The 16,701-nt window shown below is 37.3% G+C and overlaps 4 protein-coding genes across 6 annotated transcripts; 3 read left to right on the top strand and 1 right to left on the bottom strand.

The window, feature by feature from the left end:
• Positions 1 to 217: 217 nt before the first annotated feature.
• LOC145898676 (transcription factor BTF3 homolog 4-like) lies at positions 218 to 1,212 on the top strand. Its single transcript, XM_082987227.1, has one exon. The coding sequence runs from the start codon at positions 319 to 321 to the stop codon at positions 799 to 801; it is 483 nt and encodes a 160-aa protein (XP_082843353.1). The 5' UTR covers positions 218 to 318; the 3' UTR covers positions 802 to 1,212.
• A 32-nt stretch (positions 1,213 to 1,244) lies between these two features.
• LOC145898667 (uncharacterized) lies at positions 1,245 to 3,718 on the top strand. Its single transcript, XM_082987215.1, has 4 exons — positions 1,245 to 1,922; positions 2,148 to 2,569; positions 2,721 to 2,963; positions 3,144 to 3,718. The coding sequence occupies exons 1-4, from the start codon at positions 1,255 to 1,257 to the stop codon at positions 3,707 to 3,709; spliced, it is 1,899 nt and encodes a 632-aa protein (XP_082843341.1). The 5' UTR covers positions 1,245 to 1,254; the 3' UTR covers positions 3,710 to 3,718.
• Positions 3,719 to 3,740: 22 nt separating this feature from the next.
• Positions 3,741 to 12,312, bottom strand: LOC145898652 (protein MMS22-like). 2 transcript variants are annotated; one of them, XM_082987194.1, is made up of 22 exons: positions 12,244 to 12,312; positions 11,906 to 12,154; positions 11,165 to 11,223; positions 10,894 to 11,025; positions 10,443 to 10,559; positions 10,242 to 10,375; positions 9,994 to 10,123; positions 9,592 to 9,845; positions 8,849 to 9,101; positions 8,134 to 8,320; positions 7,665 to 7,870; positions 7,451 to 7,544; positions 7,184 to 7,301; positions 6,911 to 7,017; positions 6,563 to 6,724; positions 5,719 to 5,943; positions 5,127 to 5,235; positions 4,894 to 5,067; positions 4,706 to 4,813; positions 4,446 to 4,531; positions 4,233 to 4,389; positions 3,741 to 4,070 (listed from the first exon to the last, which is right to left on the bottom strand). In XM_082987194.1, exons 2-22 carry the CDS (start codon positions 12,127 to 12,129, stop codon positions 3,885 to 3,887), a joined length of 3,222 nt encoding a protein of 1,073 aa, XP_082843320.1. In that variant the 5' UTR covers positions 12,130 to 12,154; positions 12,244 to 12,312; the 3' UTR covers positions 3,741 to 3,884. The 2 variants fall into 2 exon arrangements, with proteins under 2 accessions (XP_082843320.1, XP_082843329.1); XM_082987203.1 differs by having other exon boundaries at positions 4,446 to 4,483.
• A 471-nt stretch (positions 12,313 to 12,783) lies between these two features.
• LOC145896041 (serine/arginine-rich splicing factor 1B-like) lies at positions 12,784 to 14,990 on the top strand. Of its 2 annotated transcripts, XR_014401645.1 has the most exons (5): positions 12,784 to 13,040; positions 13,317 to 13,516; positions 13,682 to 13,854; positions 14,074 to 14,531; positions 14,756 to 14,990. XR_014401645.1 is itself a non-coding variant. In XM_082984847.1 (4 exons), exons 1-4 carry the CDS (start codon positions 12,877 to 12,879, stop codon positions 14,248 to 14,250), a joined length of 714 nt encoding a protein of 237 aa, XP_082840973.1. In that variant the 5' UTR covers positions 12,784 to 12,876; the 3' UTR covers positions 14,251 to 14,990. The 2 variants fall into 2 exon arrangements, 1 of the variants encoding a protein (XP_082840973.1); XM_082984847.1 differs by having other exon boundaries at positions 14,074 to 14,990.
• Positions 14,991 to 16,701: the final 1,711 nt, after the last annotated feature.

The following is a 16,701-nucleotide window of genomic DNA, read 5'->3' as shown; positions in this document are numbered from 1 at the left end:
CGATAGAACAAGAGGTGGGAAAAAATTAATTGGGGTGAAGAATTAACCACTTCCATCGCAAAACGTTGTTAAATTAAGACACAAGCAATTAAATAATTTTAATTTGTGCAATCGACGCAAAGGTGGGCTTGCAGTTCATTCAAAAACGTTAAATTCTGAAAATACTTTGCTCAAGATACATACGCCCAAAGCACGTGTTGTTCCGGTTGACCACACATTTGGGCTCGTTGGTAAAATTCGCCGTTTTGAGATTTGATATCTGCTACTTGTCGGAAAAAGGAGTTTTTTGTCATATTCGAAGTTCACACACGCGCCAATATGAATAAAGATAAGTTAAGTAAACTACAGGAGCAAGTCAGGATCGGCGGAAAGGGCTCTGCAAGACGGAAGAAGAAGGTTATTCACAGGACCGCCACCACCGATGACAAAAAACTACAAAGCTCGTTAAAAAAACTGGCTGTTAATAACATTCCCGGTATTGAAGAAGTTAACATGATAAAGGATGATGGGACTGTGATTCACTTTAACAACCCAAAAGTTCAGGCTTCACCAGGGGCCAACACTTTTGCGGTGACTGGGCATGCTGAAAACAAGCATTTGACGGAGATGTTGCCAAGCATTTTGAATCAGCTTGGTGCCGATAATATTAACAACTTGAAAAAGCTCGCAACCAGTGTGCCAAAATCAGCTGCGGCGAATCAGGACACTGCATTCCCAGTGGCTGGAGATGAAAATGCCAATGAAGATGTGCCGGACTTGACTGATAATTTTGATGAGCCATCCAAACTGGAAGTAGCATAACTATTTGCATGTGTTAGTCAAACTTTGGGTTTACAATGAACTGTTGTTTACACACCCCTCGTTTGTTTGAAGTGCTGGTTTTGTAATTATTGCTTGACGTGAATGCAGATTCGTACCAGATGTGTCCCTATGTTCTTTTTACATGTAGCCTAACTTGAATGACTCAATGGTCGAAAATTTTCATTTTGGATAAATTTCGGAAATTGCCTTTAATGCAACCATAGTTGTGTTTTTCCTTAAAGTTTGGATCGTGCATGTGCGCAGTGGTTCAAAATGTTGAACATGTGTAAGAAGTGATTTACAAACTGTTCTTGTGTAACTGAACATGGTATTTCAACCAAACAATGTATTATTTGGTAGTTAGAAATAAATTTTGAAACTTGCTTTTGACATTATAAATTGTACAAACAATTCATTTGCTTATTTCTCACAGCAGTAAAAGTAGTTGGCAGTATGCACAGATTATCAAGTATTAAGTCTGCTGGTCTTAGGTTGCATTCAACTTACCCTAAAGTAAATGGTCATGTGCGGTTTGTTTCAAATAAAACTGTGCGCATTGGTTGTGCCTCTGGGTTTTGGGGAGATACAAGCACTTCTACAGAACAGTTGGTGAAAAAAGGCAACATTGACTATCTGGTCTCTGACTATTTGTCAGAGATAACCATGTCATTGCTTACTGGTGCTAAGCAGAAAAACAAAGATATGGGCTATGCACCGGATTTCGTCCACCATGCAATTGGCCCCTGTCTTAGGGCCATCAAGGAGAAAGGGATCAAAGTCATCAGCAATGCTGGCGGCACAAACCCACAAGCCTGTGCTATGATGTTGCAAAATGTGGCTGCCAAACTGGGTCAAGACATTAATGTGGCTGTAGTAATGGGTGATGACATGATGCAAAAATATGTATCAAAACAACTCGATGCATCAATTAGGGAACTTGCCACAAATGAGCCTTTGCCAAAGATGGTGATGAGCATGAATGCATATTTTGGTGCCGAACCAATTAGACAGGCTCTCGATTTAGGGGCTGATGTGGTGATCACAGGAAGATGTACAGACAGCGCACTTGTCCTTGCTCCCCTCATGCACTCATTCGGTTGGAAAATACAGGATTATGACAGGTTATATCATGTTGATGACACTTTTATGTGTGAAAATTAACTCCCACTTGCATAAATTACAGCATCTGAAAATATGTTGGTTGTTCATATTAAAGAAGTACAACTATACATATTGTTAGACCATATATGCACTAAATCCAATGTATTTAAAGCTAATCTTATAACGTTGTGTAATGAAAAAGCAGTGTTTATCCAAGTCATCAAATTATTATTCTTTATTCACAGGCTTGCAGCCGGTAGTCTGGCTGGACATCTGTTAGAATGTGGAGCCCAGTCAACAGGAGGTGTCTTCACTGACTGGATGAAAGTTTCAGATTGGGAAAATATTGGTTTTCCAATTGCTGATTGCCAATCAAATGGAGATTTTATCATTACAAAACCTGAATCTACAGGAGGAATGGTTACCCCAGCTACTGTAGCTGAACAATTAGTGTATGAGATTGGTGATCCTAAGGCATACATTCTACCAGATGTTGTGTGTGACTTTTCAAATGTGACTATGTCAGAGGTGGGCAAGGATCAAGTTCTTGTTCAAGGGGCAAAGGGACTACCTCCAACAGAAACTTTTAAAGTCTGTGCAACTTACTTGGATGGATTCAGGACCACTGCTGTGTTCAGTGTAGCAGGAAAACGTGCAATTGCCAAAGGTATCTATCAATATTTGGTTCTGGTAAATATCTGTCAGCCACGTTTTGAACATTTTGGCAAGTTTGGTTTGGTAAAACTTGGCTTGCCAATGCAAACTAACATATATAAATAAGCATGGAATTTTATTTGAACTGATTATAACACTTTCAGGACACAGGACGGCAAGTAGCTTAATCAGGAGAGTAAGAACGCTGTTTTCAAAGTTGGGCATGTCCAATTTTCGGCGCGTCCACATTCAAGCAGTTGGTGATGAAACAAGTTTCGGACAAAACCAACGGCAGTATGGAGATGACAAAGAAGGCCCAAGGGAGACTGTGGTTTGGATAGCAGTTGAACATGATGATAAAAAGGCTCTTGAGTTTTTTGCAAGGGAAATAGCAGCAGCTGGAACAGGTTGTTATTTTTTTTTTCACCAAACTAAAGAATTTGCAAATGTTAAAAAAATATCTTTACTCACATTGTGGTTAAGCTCTATGGCAAAAAATGTTCACTTGAAAGTTTGCCTTCATTCGCTCAGCTCACATGACCATTCTTATTTACAAAAGATTAACAGATACATATTTTTTGATTAAGGAATGGCACCTGGTCTCTGTGGTATTGTTGGCGGCAGACCAAAAGTTTCCCCAGTGTTAAAGCTCTACTCATTCCTCTACCCAAAGGTTAAGCAGCCAGCAAAAGTGATCTATCAAGAGAAAGAAATCGATGTCAATCATCTCATTCCTGACAATCCATTGGGGCACCGAGAGGAGCCCACAAGCAAAAAAAGTTCAGCAGTAGAGTCTGGTAGTTGCTCTTTCCTATTGGAAGATTTGGCCTACACACGCAGTGGTGACAAAGGCAATCATGCCAACATAGGGGTAGTGGCACGTCACCCTTCATACATGCCATATCTGAGACAGTACTTGACTGCAGAAAAAGTGGAAAAGTACTTCGAGCACCTGTTTGAGCAAGATGCTGAGAAGCCAGCTGTTATAAGATACGAATTGCCTGGAATCAACGGCTTTAATTTCTTGATGAAAAACTGTCTTGGTGGTGGTGGTGTAGCTTCTCTCAGGATGGACCCCCAGGGAAAGGCTTATGGGCAAATGTTGCTCGACATCAAACTGGAAAATCTGCCTGATATCTTGGTTTCAAAATAGATAATGGAAGCATCCAAACCCAATCTGCACTGTGATTTCTGTATTAATTTTGTTGTTATAAATTATTGTTCCTTCTAGCCTATGTTATCAGTGCAATTTTCTTTCAATTATTGGCATGGGACGATACAATTATATTTTATTGACAATATGTTTTAAATGTGAAATTAGAGCTCTGTCAGGAAGCGTTTCTTATGTTATGCAAAATATTGTTGGTTTTGTCCACCAATGTCTGATTAAATCGCAGTTGTATCCGTGCTTGCTGTAGTAATGGAATAAATCCAGGAAGGGTATCACTTTCCACTGGATCACTCTGGTCATTCATTGGTTGTTGCGCAAGCCAAAAATGTAGTAGCTCCACAATCTACACAGAAAACTAAGGTTGTTGAGAGATAAAACATCCCCAAATAACTCTGTTAAATTATTATGTCCAAGTGGTGCCCCTGCCTATGGTATTGTGTTTAAAATACATTTAATTAACTTTACAAACTCAAACAACAAAACACCAAATACTTTTCACACTTACAATAGTCATTTTGTCTACAGCGCTGTTGCTTGTGCAATTAACAAGCAAGTATTTAAGAAACAAATCTTTGTCCTCTTGTGTAAGAGTTGGGTGAAGAAGAATTTTTAAAAATGGATGAGGGTATTTCGAACTTCCAACAGTTGTAAAACACGACCACCTCGAAGAAAACTTTCAGTCAAAAGGATGTTTGCTGGTCATATTTAAAGCACTTACCGTGTCAAGTGCAGTTTAAAAATCTCAGTAAGGGTTTTCTGCAGGTAAATAGACTTTTTGCCCAAAGTAAGCAAGCCCAAAATAAACTAAAAACCAATGTTAACAAGTTATTATCCAAACCAAATAACCGGGATTGAATTTGAACAAAAAGCTTGACATGCAATAAAGTTGAACTGTGCATGTTGATGAATTTAGTACAATGATCAAAATCGTAATCTTAGTCTTTGCTTTTGATTGCACAGTTGCAAAGCTAATATTACCTTGTGCAAGGTATGAAGAAGTGCATTGTTGATAAACGAAGAAAGCGGAATTGCATTTGATAACAAAATAAAGTTTTCCATCACTTTCGATACATACGACGATTTTCCCTTGGAAAGAAATTTAGGTTGGGACTGAGTGTCATCGCCAGTGGCCAATGTTTCCCGGTAACAACTTTGTTATTACTTACACTTGAAAATAGCAGATTTGTGCATTCCTGCATTATTCTGCCAACACAACAGTATGCACACATGACTGTTTTTACATCAGCAGAAGGTGCTTTGATAGCACGTACAGCACTTTCAACAGTTGGCATGAACAACCGACAGGCCGTAGTTGAAACAGACACACGATCCTTAAAATTCTGAAATGAAAAACGGCAAAATTTGGTAAAAATATTTTTTTAGATTCCGATTCCTTTACCCTGGATTGTTGGAATCGTTGAAATAGAGTCGTTACAAAGATGTTTAAGTTAAAATCATTTCCTTCCTCTGGACTGAATTCACGCATTACATGTAGCTTCACTATTTCCCTATTAACGGTGATAAGGTTGTACATTGTAGGTGATAAATTGAAACAATAACCAGGATAAGCAAAGTGGAGCCAATGAATTGTGTAAGCTGCAGACAGATGGCCATTGTTTCGACCTAAAAGGACTAGTCACCACAAAGTGGAAGTCTTTGCTTGGCCTTTTGGTCAGCAAAGTCGTCTGAAAGTCACACCAGCTGCACTGATGAGACCTTTTAGGTCGAAACAGTGGCCATCTGTCTGCAGCTTACACAATAACCAGCATTTTTATCAGTTTAATTGGTAGGTATAAAAAAATAGCCAAGTGAAGTATTATTTGTAAACTGTGCAACATAACAAAGAACTTTCTATTTTTAGAACTGGCAAAAACACCAGGATAATCTAAACCACCAATAGACATTTGAGAAAATAACAAACACTTAACTAAAATATACAAAAATACACACACATTAAAGTGACACTAATCACGACACTTTGCTATATATACCTGTTAAGATTTTGCAGATTTTCTTCATTCAGACTGTAACAACACCTTATCCAGCCTTGTACTGCAAATTCTTCAAACTCATGTGAGGATTCTTTAGTTAACAATTCATTGTTTAAGATATTTGTTAGATACGCACACCGTATGGCAGGATTCACTCGGCCTTCACTTGCAAAGAATTTCCACAGACACATAAATGATATAGATGAATTGGAATCCTTTATGTTTCTACAATTATACATGTCATGGAGATCACAAACAAGTCGCAAACGCAATGAAAAAGTTGTCAACTAAAAATGCGATTTATAAATTGTTGTTGCTGTGTCTTCACAAAAGTATTTGCCTTGGAGAAAAATAGAACTCTTAAAATCATGTATGGGAATCTACTGACAGTCTTATGGTAACAAAGACTTGGTATCTGATTTAGTAGCAAGTTGTCGAAGAGCAAACCAAAGTCACTTGTCTTTCAGTTGTTTTAGATATATATATATCACCTATCATTCAGCATCGACAGTATCAATACAATTCTGACGATGCCAAATTATAGGCGATATATTTATATATCTAAAACAACTGAAAGACAAAGGACTTTTGTTTGCTCTTCAACAATTCGAAAAAAAACAACTTTATTTAAAAAAAATCTGTATCGTTTGCATTAATTGCAGTTTTTCATTATATCAGGATGTTCTAAATAGGAATTTAACAATGATCCAAATGTGATCAAGAAGGATTGTAATTTGTTTTGGTGCTTTTGATGCCCTGTGTTTAACCACAAGTTGCAAAAACAGCAAATATATATTTAGGTACCTCAGATGTGATTAATGTTTTTCTTGCTTAAATAACTTACATTGTGTTAGACAGGGTGGATAAATGACAAATTATGTCACAACAATCCGTAGGTGGTTCACTCGATGAACATACTTTCTTCAGCCATGCTATAATGTCTTTGCCAATACAATCAAAAAGCAACACCACACTGCTGTTGACAGCTTTTCCCTTTGTCCATTCACTACATAGTTGATAAAAAAATATAGTGAACAGGCATGGGATAAGATTATGACTAAATAACTGATTGTTCAAATCCACATAGATGATTTGTATGAATTTGTGATTTATTACAGGTAATGAACATGCTTCTTTGAAGTCCATAAAATTATGTTTTAAATGCAGAAAACGTTTTCTTCCACAAAAATACCTCAAAGTAGTTAGAATTTCAAACACATTAGATGCAATGTATGCCTCTTCATGTGGTTGACAAGAAGAAAGAACCATCTTAATACTGCCTTGCTCTAATAACTCTGCCTGCAAAAAAAGTCAACTATACAGTGATTGTCTTGTCACCACTGGCTGACCATTTGGTTGGCAAGATCTTCTACAAGAGTGGCAAAGACCTTATAGGTTGAAACAGTGGCCATCTGCCTGCAGCTCACATAAACACATACCGGTACTAAAAACAAAAATTATGTACCTGGCCCAAGCAATGCACTGTAGAGGTTTGAAGCAATGACACCAAGTTTTCAACATACAAAGTAAATATTTTCCATATTTCTTCTCGTTGGGATGCTTTAGCATCACTTGTTAACAACCTAAACAAGTCAAGTTGTTTTAGATTCTAGTCTACTTCTAAAGTTTATATGTTTTGATTCCCCGATTACAGATAGAGCCAATGTGATGTATATATATATATATATGTACGATTGTTTGGGAATGACACTTCATTGTTGGGACAAAGTACCTGCAAATGACAGAGAAGCTTTTGGCCATCTTTTTGGCAATAGATTCAAATGAAAATTGCTTTTCATTGCAAATAGACACAATGGAAAAAAATCCTGCACAGCAAAAATAAAGATTAGGTCTGACGACAGGCTGTTATGTATTGCTTTCCTGAATTTTGTTGTTGTAATAAAAAAAAATATGCAAATCACAATGATGTAGATGCAAAAACAAACCTATTGAAAGCACTTTCTGGGTGGAAAAGGCAAATTTCCCACCAGCAAGGTTTGAGTTTTCAATCAGCGTTAACCACTCTTCAAGTGCATTTTTAGCATTCACTTTTGACAATGACATCAATAACACAAGTATAAGACAGAAGAATCGGTGTAGAGCCCCTTCATCCATGTGTTTTAAGGTTGACAACTGGATTTTTGATAACAACCTTTATTACAAAAAGGCAAAAATCTGTTATAAACTCTGCAAACCACAGTTGTGTAACTACGTGTAAAAACACATATGCAAGCAAGCAATGAGTATATGTTTTTTATTTCTCTATAGTTTAATTAGTTACAAATAGTTAGGGTGGTTTTAGTTGGATATCATTCACTCAAAACTCATCATAACCTATTTACTGACAGCAATCCATTTGATGCCTGGATTGATATCATAGATTAACAAAAAACGCATTTAGTCACATTTTCAAACCTGTCACTAATTTTACTCCAAGGTTCTCCACCATTTTCTTGTGCTACAATAGAAAGAACATTAAGGAAGACGATGAAGCTGTCAATATCATCGTGGGAGGAAGTATTGAAGTCAAAGTTGGTTAAGTTGCGACATTTGGACAACAAATCCTCAACTGACATTTCTTTAGTAAAGTACTGCTGGATGCCTGTAGAAGTGGTAAATAACAGGAATTGAGATGTTTCAACGAATTATTCAATTCACTTATCACTTAGTCTGAAATTTTAAAAACATTTAAATATAATTCTGAGTATAAAAATACTGGCCCATATTGCTATTAACATTGTCATGTTTAAAAACACTTTAGCAAAGACTTATGCCATCATCAGTTTAATTGACGCGGTTGGTGTAGCTCCATCATTATAAGGATATATATACGCAATTTTACACCAAGAAAGTTTGGTTTATATATTTTGTTGGCTTTCACAATTTGTCTGTTAAAGTCAACGTGGTTCTCTGATGCTACATAATTTTAACCAGTTGTAAAATAATATGTAAAAATTAAACATGCTAACACAAAGCGTTACTTTTAATAAATTATGTGTTTACAAAAACCAGCAGTTGGTCTTTATTAGATCAGAAGTATATGTGGTTTGCAATTTTTTCAAGCACAAAACTCGGTTCTCCAGTGATACAACAACCTAATACACCACGATACAAGAAATTAAAAGATTACTTATGCCAGTGGAGATTCTAGCTTTGGGCAACAAAAACTTTGGACTGTAATGATGCCACAAAAGATGATAAGGTGCAAGCTCAGCACTACTCCATACAGGTAGAGCTGATTGTTTTCGCATGTGCCTGATGACGTCTCGGTAACAGGTGAGATGAAAGGTAAGAACTTCGTCTTCTGATTCACAGTTTCGTAAGGATAAGCGCAAAAGGCGAGAGACAAGGTTTAAAGGATATTTTGCATCACATTCAAATGGCTGCAGAAAAAAAACATGTTGAAGTTAAAAATCCAATTAAGATTATGAAAGTAACAGTATTTGTGTAATCTTTTGTGGACTTTGTATTGCTGTTTATAAATGGGTTCTATATTATATGGAAAAAAGCATGTAAATAACAGTAAGTTAGGAAGAGAACGATCTTGTGACGCCTCACAAATGCATTGTTTGTATGCAGTAGTTGGTTTATATCAGGGGTGCACTACATGGATGGGCATGTATGTCAAAATTAGAAGACCACCGGTTAGAAAATGGCATGTGGTGGTGAATTTGACCAACAATGTTTTTTTAGGACATTGCCCCTAAAAAATATCACACAAGTCACTTGTAACAAGTGTTTGGCATGCGATAGATAGTTAACAACCAATAAGGCATGAATAACGGTTTGAGTTGTGCATCCCCAGTCCAAAAGAACAGCAGTAGTTAAACATAAAGTCATTGGCATAGTAATAAAGTACTAATTAACACAAACCATATCTCTCATCCACCACCATGCAAAGGATAAGGCAGAGGAAAGGCCTTCAAATTGAATCGTGCTTGTGATGTTTGTCAGGTCGTTGTTTTTAGATTGGGCGTTTAAAAGAATGTTTGACAACAACGTGTTCAGGATAATCCAAAATTGCTGTTCACCAACCAACTTGGCAATTTTAGTGGATAGAAAATCTTGAAAACACTGACATGGAAATGGAGACTTCGATAGCAAAGTTTTCCAATACATGAATGAAGCTTAAACACAAAACATGTAATCTTATGTGAATAAATAGTCAATTTGTTCTATGCTTTTTAGGTGGAAGATATATCTGCCAAAACTTTTAAATTTATTTTGCATTTAATCACCAATGAAACTTTATTTCGGTAAAAATAAAAAACTTACTATTATCCTCGCCAACAAATTGCTTGAAAAGATTTGTGCTTGTCGACAATAAGTCCAAGATAACTTTGCTGCATATTTGGTGACCAACTTCAGTGTACTCACTTAACGGCTGTCCATGGAAGTGGAGTATCTGAAAAATGTTGTATGATTCTCAATCACACTTTAAAACATAGACATGTTGCTGCACCCTATGCATTGCTTTTGAACAACTGGATCTAGAAAGCAATATTTAGATCCTCAATACATACTTCCAGTTTTGATATTTGGTGTGTATTTGGAAGAAGATGTACAACTTCAATGAGACAGGTATGGCTTTTGATGTAGAAGTGAAAGTAATCAATTAGGTTTGCGTCATCGCACTCATGAAGAAATGTTGGTTTACCTAAAAAGTTTTAGAGGTCAACTGCCAAAGTAGCCAACATACCCTTACAGATGATTTTGGAACTTACTTGATCTTATGTACTTCTTTATATAACTTCGGCATGCTGGAGTTTGTGTGTATCGATCAATTGATGACAGTTCATTGCACAGCATACACAACATTTTCTTTATGGTGTAAACTAAGTCTAAAAAATATATGTACAAGGGATGTGCCTAAGTGTAAACTTGGAGCTTACTACTTGGAATAAGAAAGCACAATGCCATACATAAATTTTAAAAACAACTGTGTTCATCATCAGTGCTACATCAAAAGTAGTGCTGACGATGAACACAGTTGTGTTTGAAATGTCAGCTCATGTATCAAGCATCTCAGCTTTGGCTGTCTTATTTGTTCAAAGCTGGGGTTTATTTCTTGTGAATTTTAAAGCGTTGTTTACAATAGGAATTTAAATTTGCATTTTGTATTTTAGATCACAAACTCAAAATATATTAATACTGAGCCAAATAAAACATTCTAACCTTCTGGGTGGGGAGAACTACAAAAAAGACTGATATCATTAAATAATTTTAAAAGACACTGGGTGGCACTTTCATCTTTCAGCATAGAACTGTCATTTTCCAAATTTTGCAGGCCTTGAAGCTGCGTTAAACCTTAAAAACAAAATAATGTTATTCTCTGTTTAAGTGTCTTATTAAGAAATAAAAATCAGAATTAACAGTGGCCAGATTGTGCTACAAGCACATTTGTTTAAAAATTAATTCCATCAGTAAGGTCAGTACCAATGCTCACCTCTGTAAAACCTTCCTTTCACGTCTGTCTCACTTCTGAATTTCTCCTCCATACAAATTCTACAAAATGTAGGAATGCGTAAGCAAAAAGTCAGACAGCTCTGGGCAGATTCTATTTGAATAAGTGAAACATGTATTCTTAACAATAAATGTTTGCAAACGTAATTTTGCAACAGAGAAGTTTCCACCTGTGTCACGCACAACAAGTGACGTTAGAAAAGGTCGATTTTGGAATGAATATATTGAATAAAAATAGTCATACTTCAAATATACTGCTATTTTTGCTGCCAGGCATACTAATTGATAAGAATTGTTCTTCTGGCATTTAAGTTTCTAAAGTAAAAAAAAAAAAATTAAATGCCAGAAGAACAATTCTTATCAATCATACTTCAAGTTTGCATATCAAATGTTGCATGGGTTTGCTTCAACATTTTACACACTTTTAATCACAGAACAAACCCAATCTAAAGTCCCTGATTGCAAGTAGGCTAAATTATACAAACACCATCGAACAACAGCAGTCATGGAAAACAAAAGTTGCATCATTGGGCACTTACATGCCAGATTAGAAAGTTTCTTTTTGCATGTGAAGGATTTTTTTCGGCGATCGTTAATTGTGCGGACAATCGTAATGTTTTTTCTTATGTTAATGCATTAGCTAATTAATATTGCGCAGATTATCGGCAAATGTTCGCAAAAGCGTGCGGAGGATTTATCCGAAATTTTTTCCAATGTGGCTTACATGTGTATGTTGTCTCCAGATAATCCACCAATCAATTCCACATGCTCAATAACTGTGTTGTCATTTGCAATCCTGCTACTGGGTACCTCTGCAAGCCCATCAGTGCTCAAAATGTCAAGTCTCATTTTCTTTTGCAAAATTGGGGAAGAATCCAATTCCAAAGACTCCAGGTTTTCGTTTTCATCATCAGTTAGGGGTGGGGTAATGGAGCCATCAAAATTCATATTAATAAACCGCCTGAATCAAAGGCTAGAACAGAGGATTAAATTTTGAAACAGTGCAATGCATATACAAAAACATGCAAAATGCTTTTGATTAGGCCATAGCCGAAGACTTACACTTTGTGGTGTTCATGCAGTGGCTGGGTATGCAGCCCACTTAAAACATGTTATTGGCTCTAGAAAACTCACAACAAAACGAAATGAAACCATTAGTAGGAAACAAATTTCCCGCGACAGAAACTTCACCAGGTGGCGCAAATCTAGCAGTATTGGTCAAGGTTGGCTATGGCGCCCTTTATGCGCTTGTCCCGCACTGTAAAAGTAAAATGAAATTAAAATCTATTTCGGATTCGTTCCCAGGATGATCTGAGGTGGGCTAAAGAAGTTACACGCCTTCCTAGATCGTATGTCGGTAAAGATAATCTTTCGTCTCTTTCTGAATGCAACGCTGTCACAAGCAGTACAGCCATTGATAAAAAGCCTTTTTGTAAAACGCCCGTTTGCAATATTTTGTTTTACTGGCAATGGTAAATAAAACGTTGAAATTAGTTAACTAATATCAATCGAAGATCGAAACTTGGTATTATGGTTGAGTGGCCACGGTCACGTGTCAATAACTTGACTGCTTTCTTTCTTTCTGTTACTTTTGCAATTTGTATTGTTGGCTGGCTGCTTGTTATATCCGCGTGGTCAAATTGAAGTCCGTAGTTTTGTTATTCTGTACACTGTTACATATCTGTCGTAGTAATAATGGGTGGTCACGGTGATAGCCGTGTATACGTGGGCAACTTGCCGCCAGATGTACGTGAAAAAGAAGTGGAGGATCTGTTTTATAAATATGGTCGAATTCGTGGCGTCACCTTAAAGAATCGCCGCGGTCCACCATTTGCATTTGTTGAATTCGAAGATGCAAGGTAATTTTTTTTATTTGTTAGAAGTATTGTGATTTTGTTAACATACATGCTCTAATGCAACCCATGCTACTTTTTTCCGCATTCATTAACCCTGCTTTGGAGGCGGGCAACTTACATGCAATTGCACTAACAAGTTGCGGTAAGTCTTTCCCTTAATAAATTTGAGTGAGAGTGCTTTATTTCACTGGGCTGTAACATGTAACATTTTGCTGGGTACATGTTTTAAATTAGCTTATCTTTACAAATCCTTCTGTTTTAATTATCACTTCATTGCAGGGATGCAGATGATGCAGTAAGTGGCAGAAATGGATACAACTTCGATGGGTACCGGGTGCGCGTGGAACACCCTAAACAATCAAACTTTTTTGCAAGGTCTGACCATAACTCTTTCAGAGGTAGAGGTGGTGGCGACAGAGGTGGTGGTGACAGAGGTGGTGGGCCTTCACAGAGAACAAAGTACAGGGTTTTGGTTACAGGTAAAAAAATGACCCTGTTTCTTGATATATCCTTCTTTTTTAAATTATCTTGTTGTCACAATATCTTATTGGATGGTTCCAACACAAAACTTTTTTCAAGAGTTGGTCGCAGACAAGAAAAGGTTTGGAACCACTGATCAATTTAAAGTTTATTCTTTGGTCAAGGTCTTCCGCCAACAGGAAGTTGGCAAGATTTAAAGGACCATATGCGAGAGGCTGGGGATGTGTCTTACTCTGATGTATACAAGGATGGCAGCGGCATTGTGGATTTTGTGAACAAAGATGACATGAAGTTTGCTGTGCGCCACTTGGATGACACAAAGTTTAAGTCACATGAGGTAGGCAAAGGTTTCAAATTGACTTTCAAATGTCTGACTAGAGAACACAGGTAATACATCTTTTGCATTCTGAAGAATAAAAATTGCCATTACACTTGTATCTAACTCCAACTGTATATGCAGAAGTTGAACATGAAAATCTACTCAAATCTGGATAAATAGATAACTTAGCAAGATCCATTACGTCTTTTGAATTGTTTTCTACACATAATATTGCAGGGAGAAACTTCTTACATAAGGGTGAAGTTGGATCGGGAGTCACGATCAACATCCAGAGGAAGGTCTAGAAGTCCAAGAAGGTCACCATCCTACTCACCTCGCAATCGCTCAAGATCCAGATCCAGGTCCAGAGACCACTCACCAGACAGACGATCAAGATCAAGGTCACCATACTAAACACTTGGAATGCCCCAGCCCCACAAACTGTCTATGATTCTTGGCTTAAGGATTTGGTAACATGTCTCTAGCTTAGTGTGTCACCTAAGCAGGGACACAGAAAATTTTGTATGTTTTTGTTTTTCATTGTGTGAATTGGTTAAGGTTTTATGCTGTCTCTTGAAATAACTTTGTTCATTTGCTAAGTAGTAGTCTTGGAGACCTTTAGTTTGAACCACATGCACTCTGTTGGAGCTGTTCGTGGATACATGTCTTATACTGGATAACACTTGGGGACTATGGTTAGCAGTTTAAATTACTTTTTTAGGCTTGCTTCTATCTTGCTAATTGATTTAAAACATTCCGCCATGTTGTGTTTTAAGTTGTTTTAATGCTTTTTCAAATTTGCCTCAAGCACATTTATACAAAACTGCAGTTATTGCCAATTAACAACAAATTTCTAGCTAAAAAGGTATACAATGCTGCAGCACAGTCAAATAACGAACATTACCATTTTGCATGGTAGATAACTATGGACTCGGACCTTAACGGATCTTAACTAAGGATCTGCATAGTACTTAACTAAGGAGGATAAACTTGGACTCCTGGGGGAGTGTTTAAAAGTCTAGGGAGGATTTAACATGGCAGTAGGATCTTGTACTGTGGAGACTTGGACAAAAATGTAACAACTGCCAGACTAAACATAATTGGTTTTACATGTTGTTTTGCAAATTCACAACCGCTCATGACAATAAAAAAAATTCGAAAACCATTAGTTCCTTTTGTCAGCAATTTTGGTAGGTTGGCTTGCTACTGCATAGTTGATTAATTCTGTCTAATTGTAGTAAACCAACCAACATATGTCTGTTTTGAAAAAAAAATCTTTAAATTAGGAAGTGATGTGACAGGCTGTATTTGAACAGTTTATATCCGCACAGCAAGATGAAATGAATTCTGTCGTCATAACCAAAACACTCGATTAGGAGTTTGTTGATCGTTACGTCGTACGCCAGAAGGCGATATTCTCAAGGTTTTAATTTGTTTGCAGAGCAATTACAGCCTGTCTGTGCAGTCACGAGCGAGCAAGCGTGGTTATGTAAAAATGATGGCATATAAAATCACCTGATGGATACTTCGCGGATGCGAGGACAGATAACGTTTATGATAATTTGATCATAATCATTCATTTCGCTCGCTCGGTCAGTCTGCGAATTTACGCATGAAACACGTACTGCAGCAGTTCAACTTTTGCTGAAGGGCGCTTTGACGATCAAGTATCTATGCTTGTATATGGAATAAGTGCTCAGAGCAGTGGAGCAATAAGTACTTGCCATTACAACAAAGTCATTGAGCTTTGTTTTGGCCTGCAATGAAACAGGAAAAGTGTATTAATTTTAACTGGAGAATAACATAGTGGGATAGCTAGGACATATCGCTTGTTTGGAAATACATGCAAGTGTGGAGATGAACACTTCGATGACTTGTATGAACTACTTTAACGCCATGATGCCGTTCACGTTGGTATTTGAAAAGTGGACAGTTGCTACGCAAGAACGTACGTAACAGATTTATCTTCGCTTTGTGTTGTTATTTTTGTCGTTGCAACCACAAGATTTTTTTGTGTGTAAAAATAACCAACATACTTGCCAAATGATTTGATAATGTAATTGAAAGCTACACGAGGTAACCTACAGCTACCTCTATTCTAGACCCCTAATTGGCGTGTACTACGGGTTTCAAAGAGCATGGTACCCGAAAAACATCAACTTCCGCTGCTGATAGTAATTAGTTGTACCGGATATTTCTTTAGAGTTGATTTGCTCTTGCTTGGGCGTTGCGCTGATGTCCATTGTGTACGAGATTGTGAAGAACCTGCGACGGGTTTGGACGTTTAAAATGACGCACCGGTTTGCCCAACAGTCACCAAGGGTAAGAGACTTCTATACAGCTCACTTTAGATAACAGGCAAAAAATATGTGGAAAAGTTGCAATTAAAGGGAAACAGTAAAGATCCCAATAATTTCTCGTAACGCCAAAACGACAGTTACAGTGCGTTGAATTGATTTCCTTACTAATAAAGCAACATATGTTATTATAGGCGTTATTGTTTGCATGCCATGTATACACGCGCAATATGATAGCTGATAAGGCATCAAATCCTGCCCGCATGTCAATACAAGCAAACGCGGTCTTTGACATATATAGGCCCTCTCACAACCGGTACGTATCTAAAACAAACTTGTGGTTGGTAGAAGCTTATCACATGTTACAAGAAGGAGCAATATCACTTTTATATACCTTTTTATGCAGTTGTCGATGCCCACATTCTGCTATGCCTGTAACGACGGAAACCAAACAAACGACTGCGGTCCCCCGATGTCCCTTAACTTTTGGCTTGCTCACACCTTTCAAAGCGTCTTACACATGGCACAAGTGAGGATACGTGTACTTGTAATAGGAACAGACGATGCT

This window comes from Ascidia mentula, chromosome 1 (assembly GCF_947561715.1).
Source record: "Ascidia mentula chromosome 1, kaAscMent1.1, whole genome shotgun sequence".
Lineage (NCBI taxonomy): Eukaryota > Metazoa > Chordata > Ascidiacea > Phlebobranchia > Ascidiidae > Ascidia > Ascidia mentula.
The sequence above is the reverse complement of the archived record's forward strand: the minus strand, read 5'-3'. Positions and strand labels throughout refer to the sequence as shown.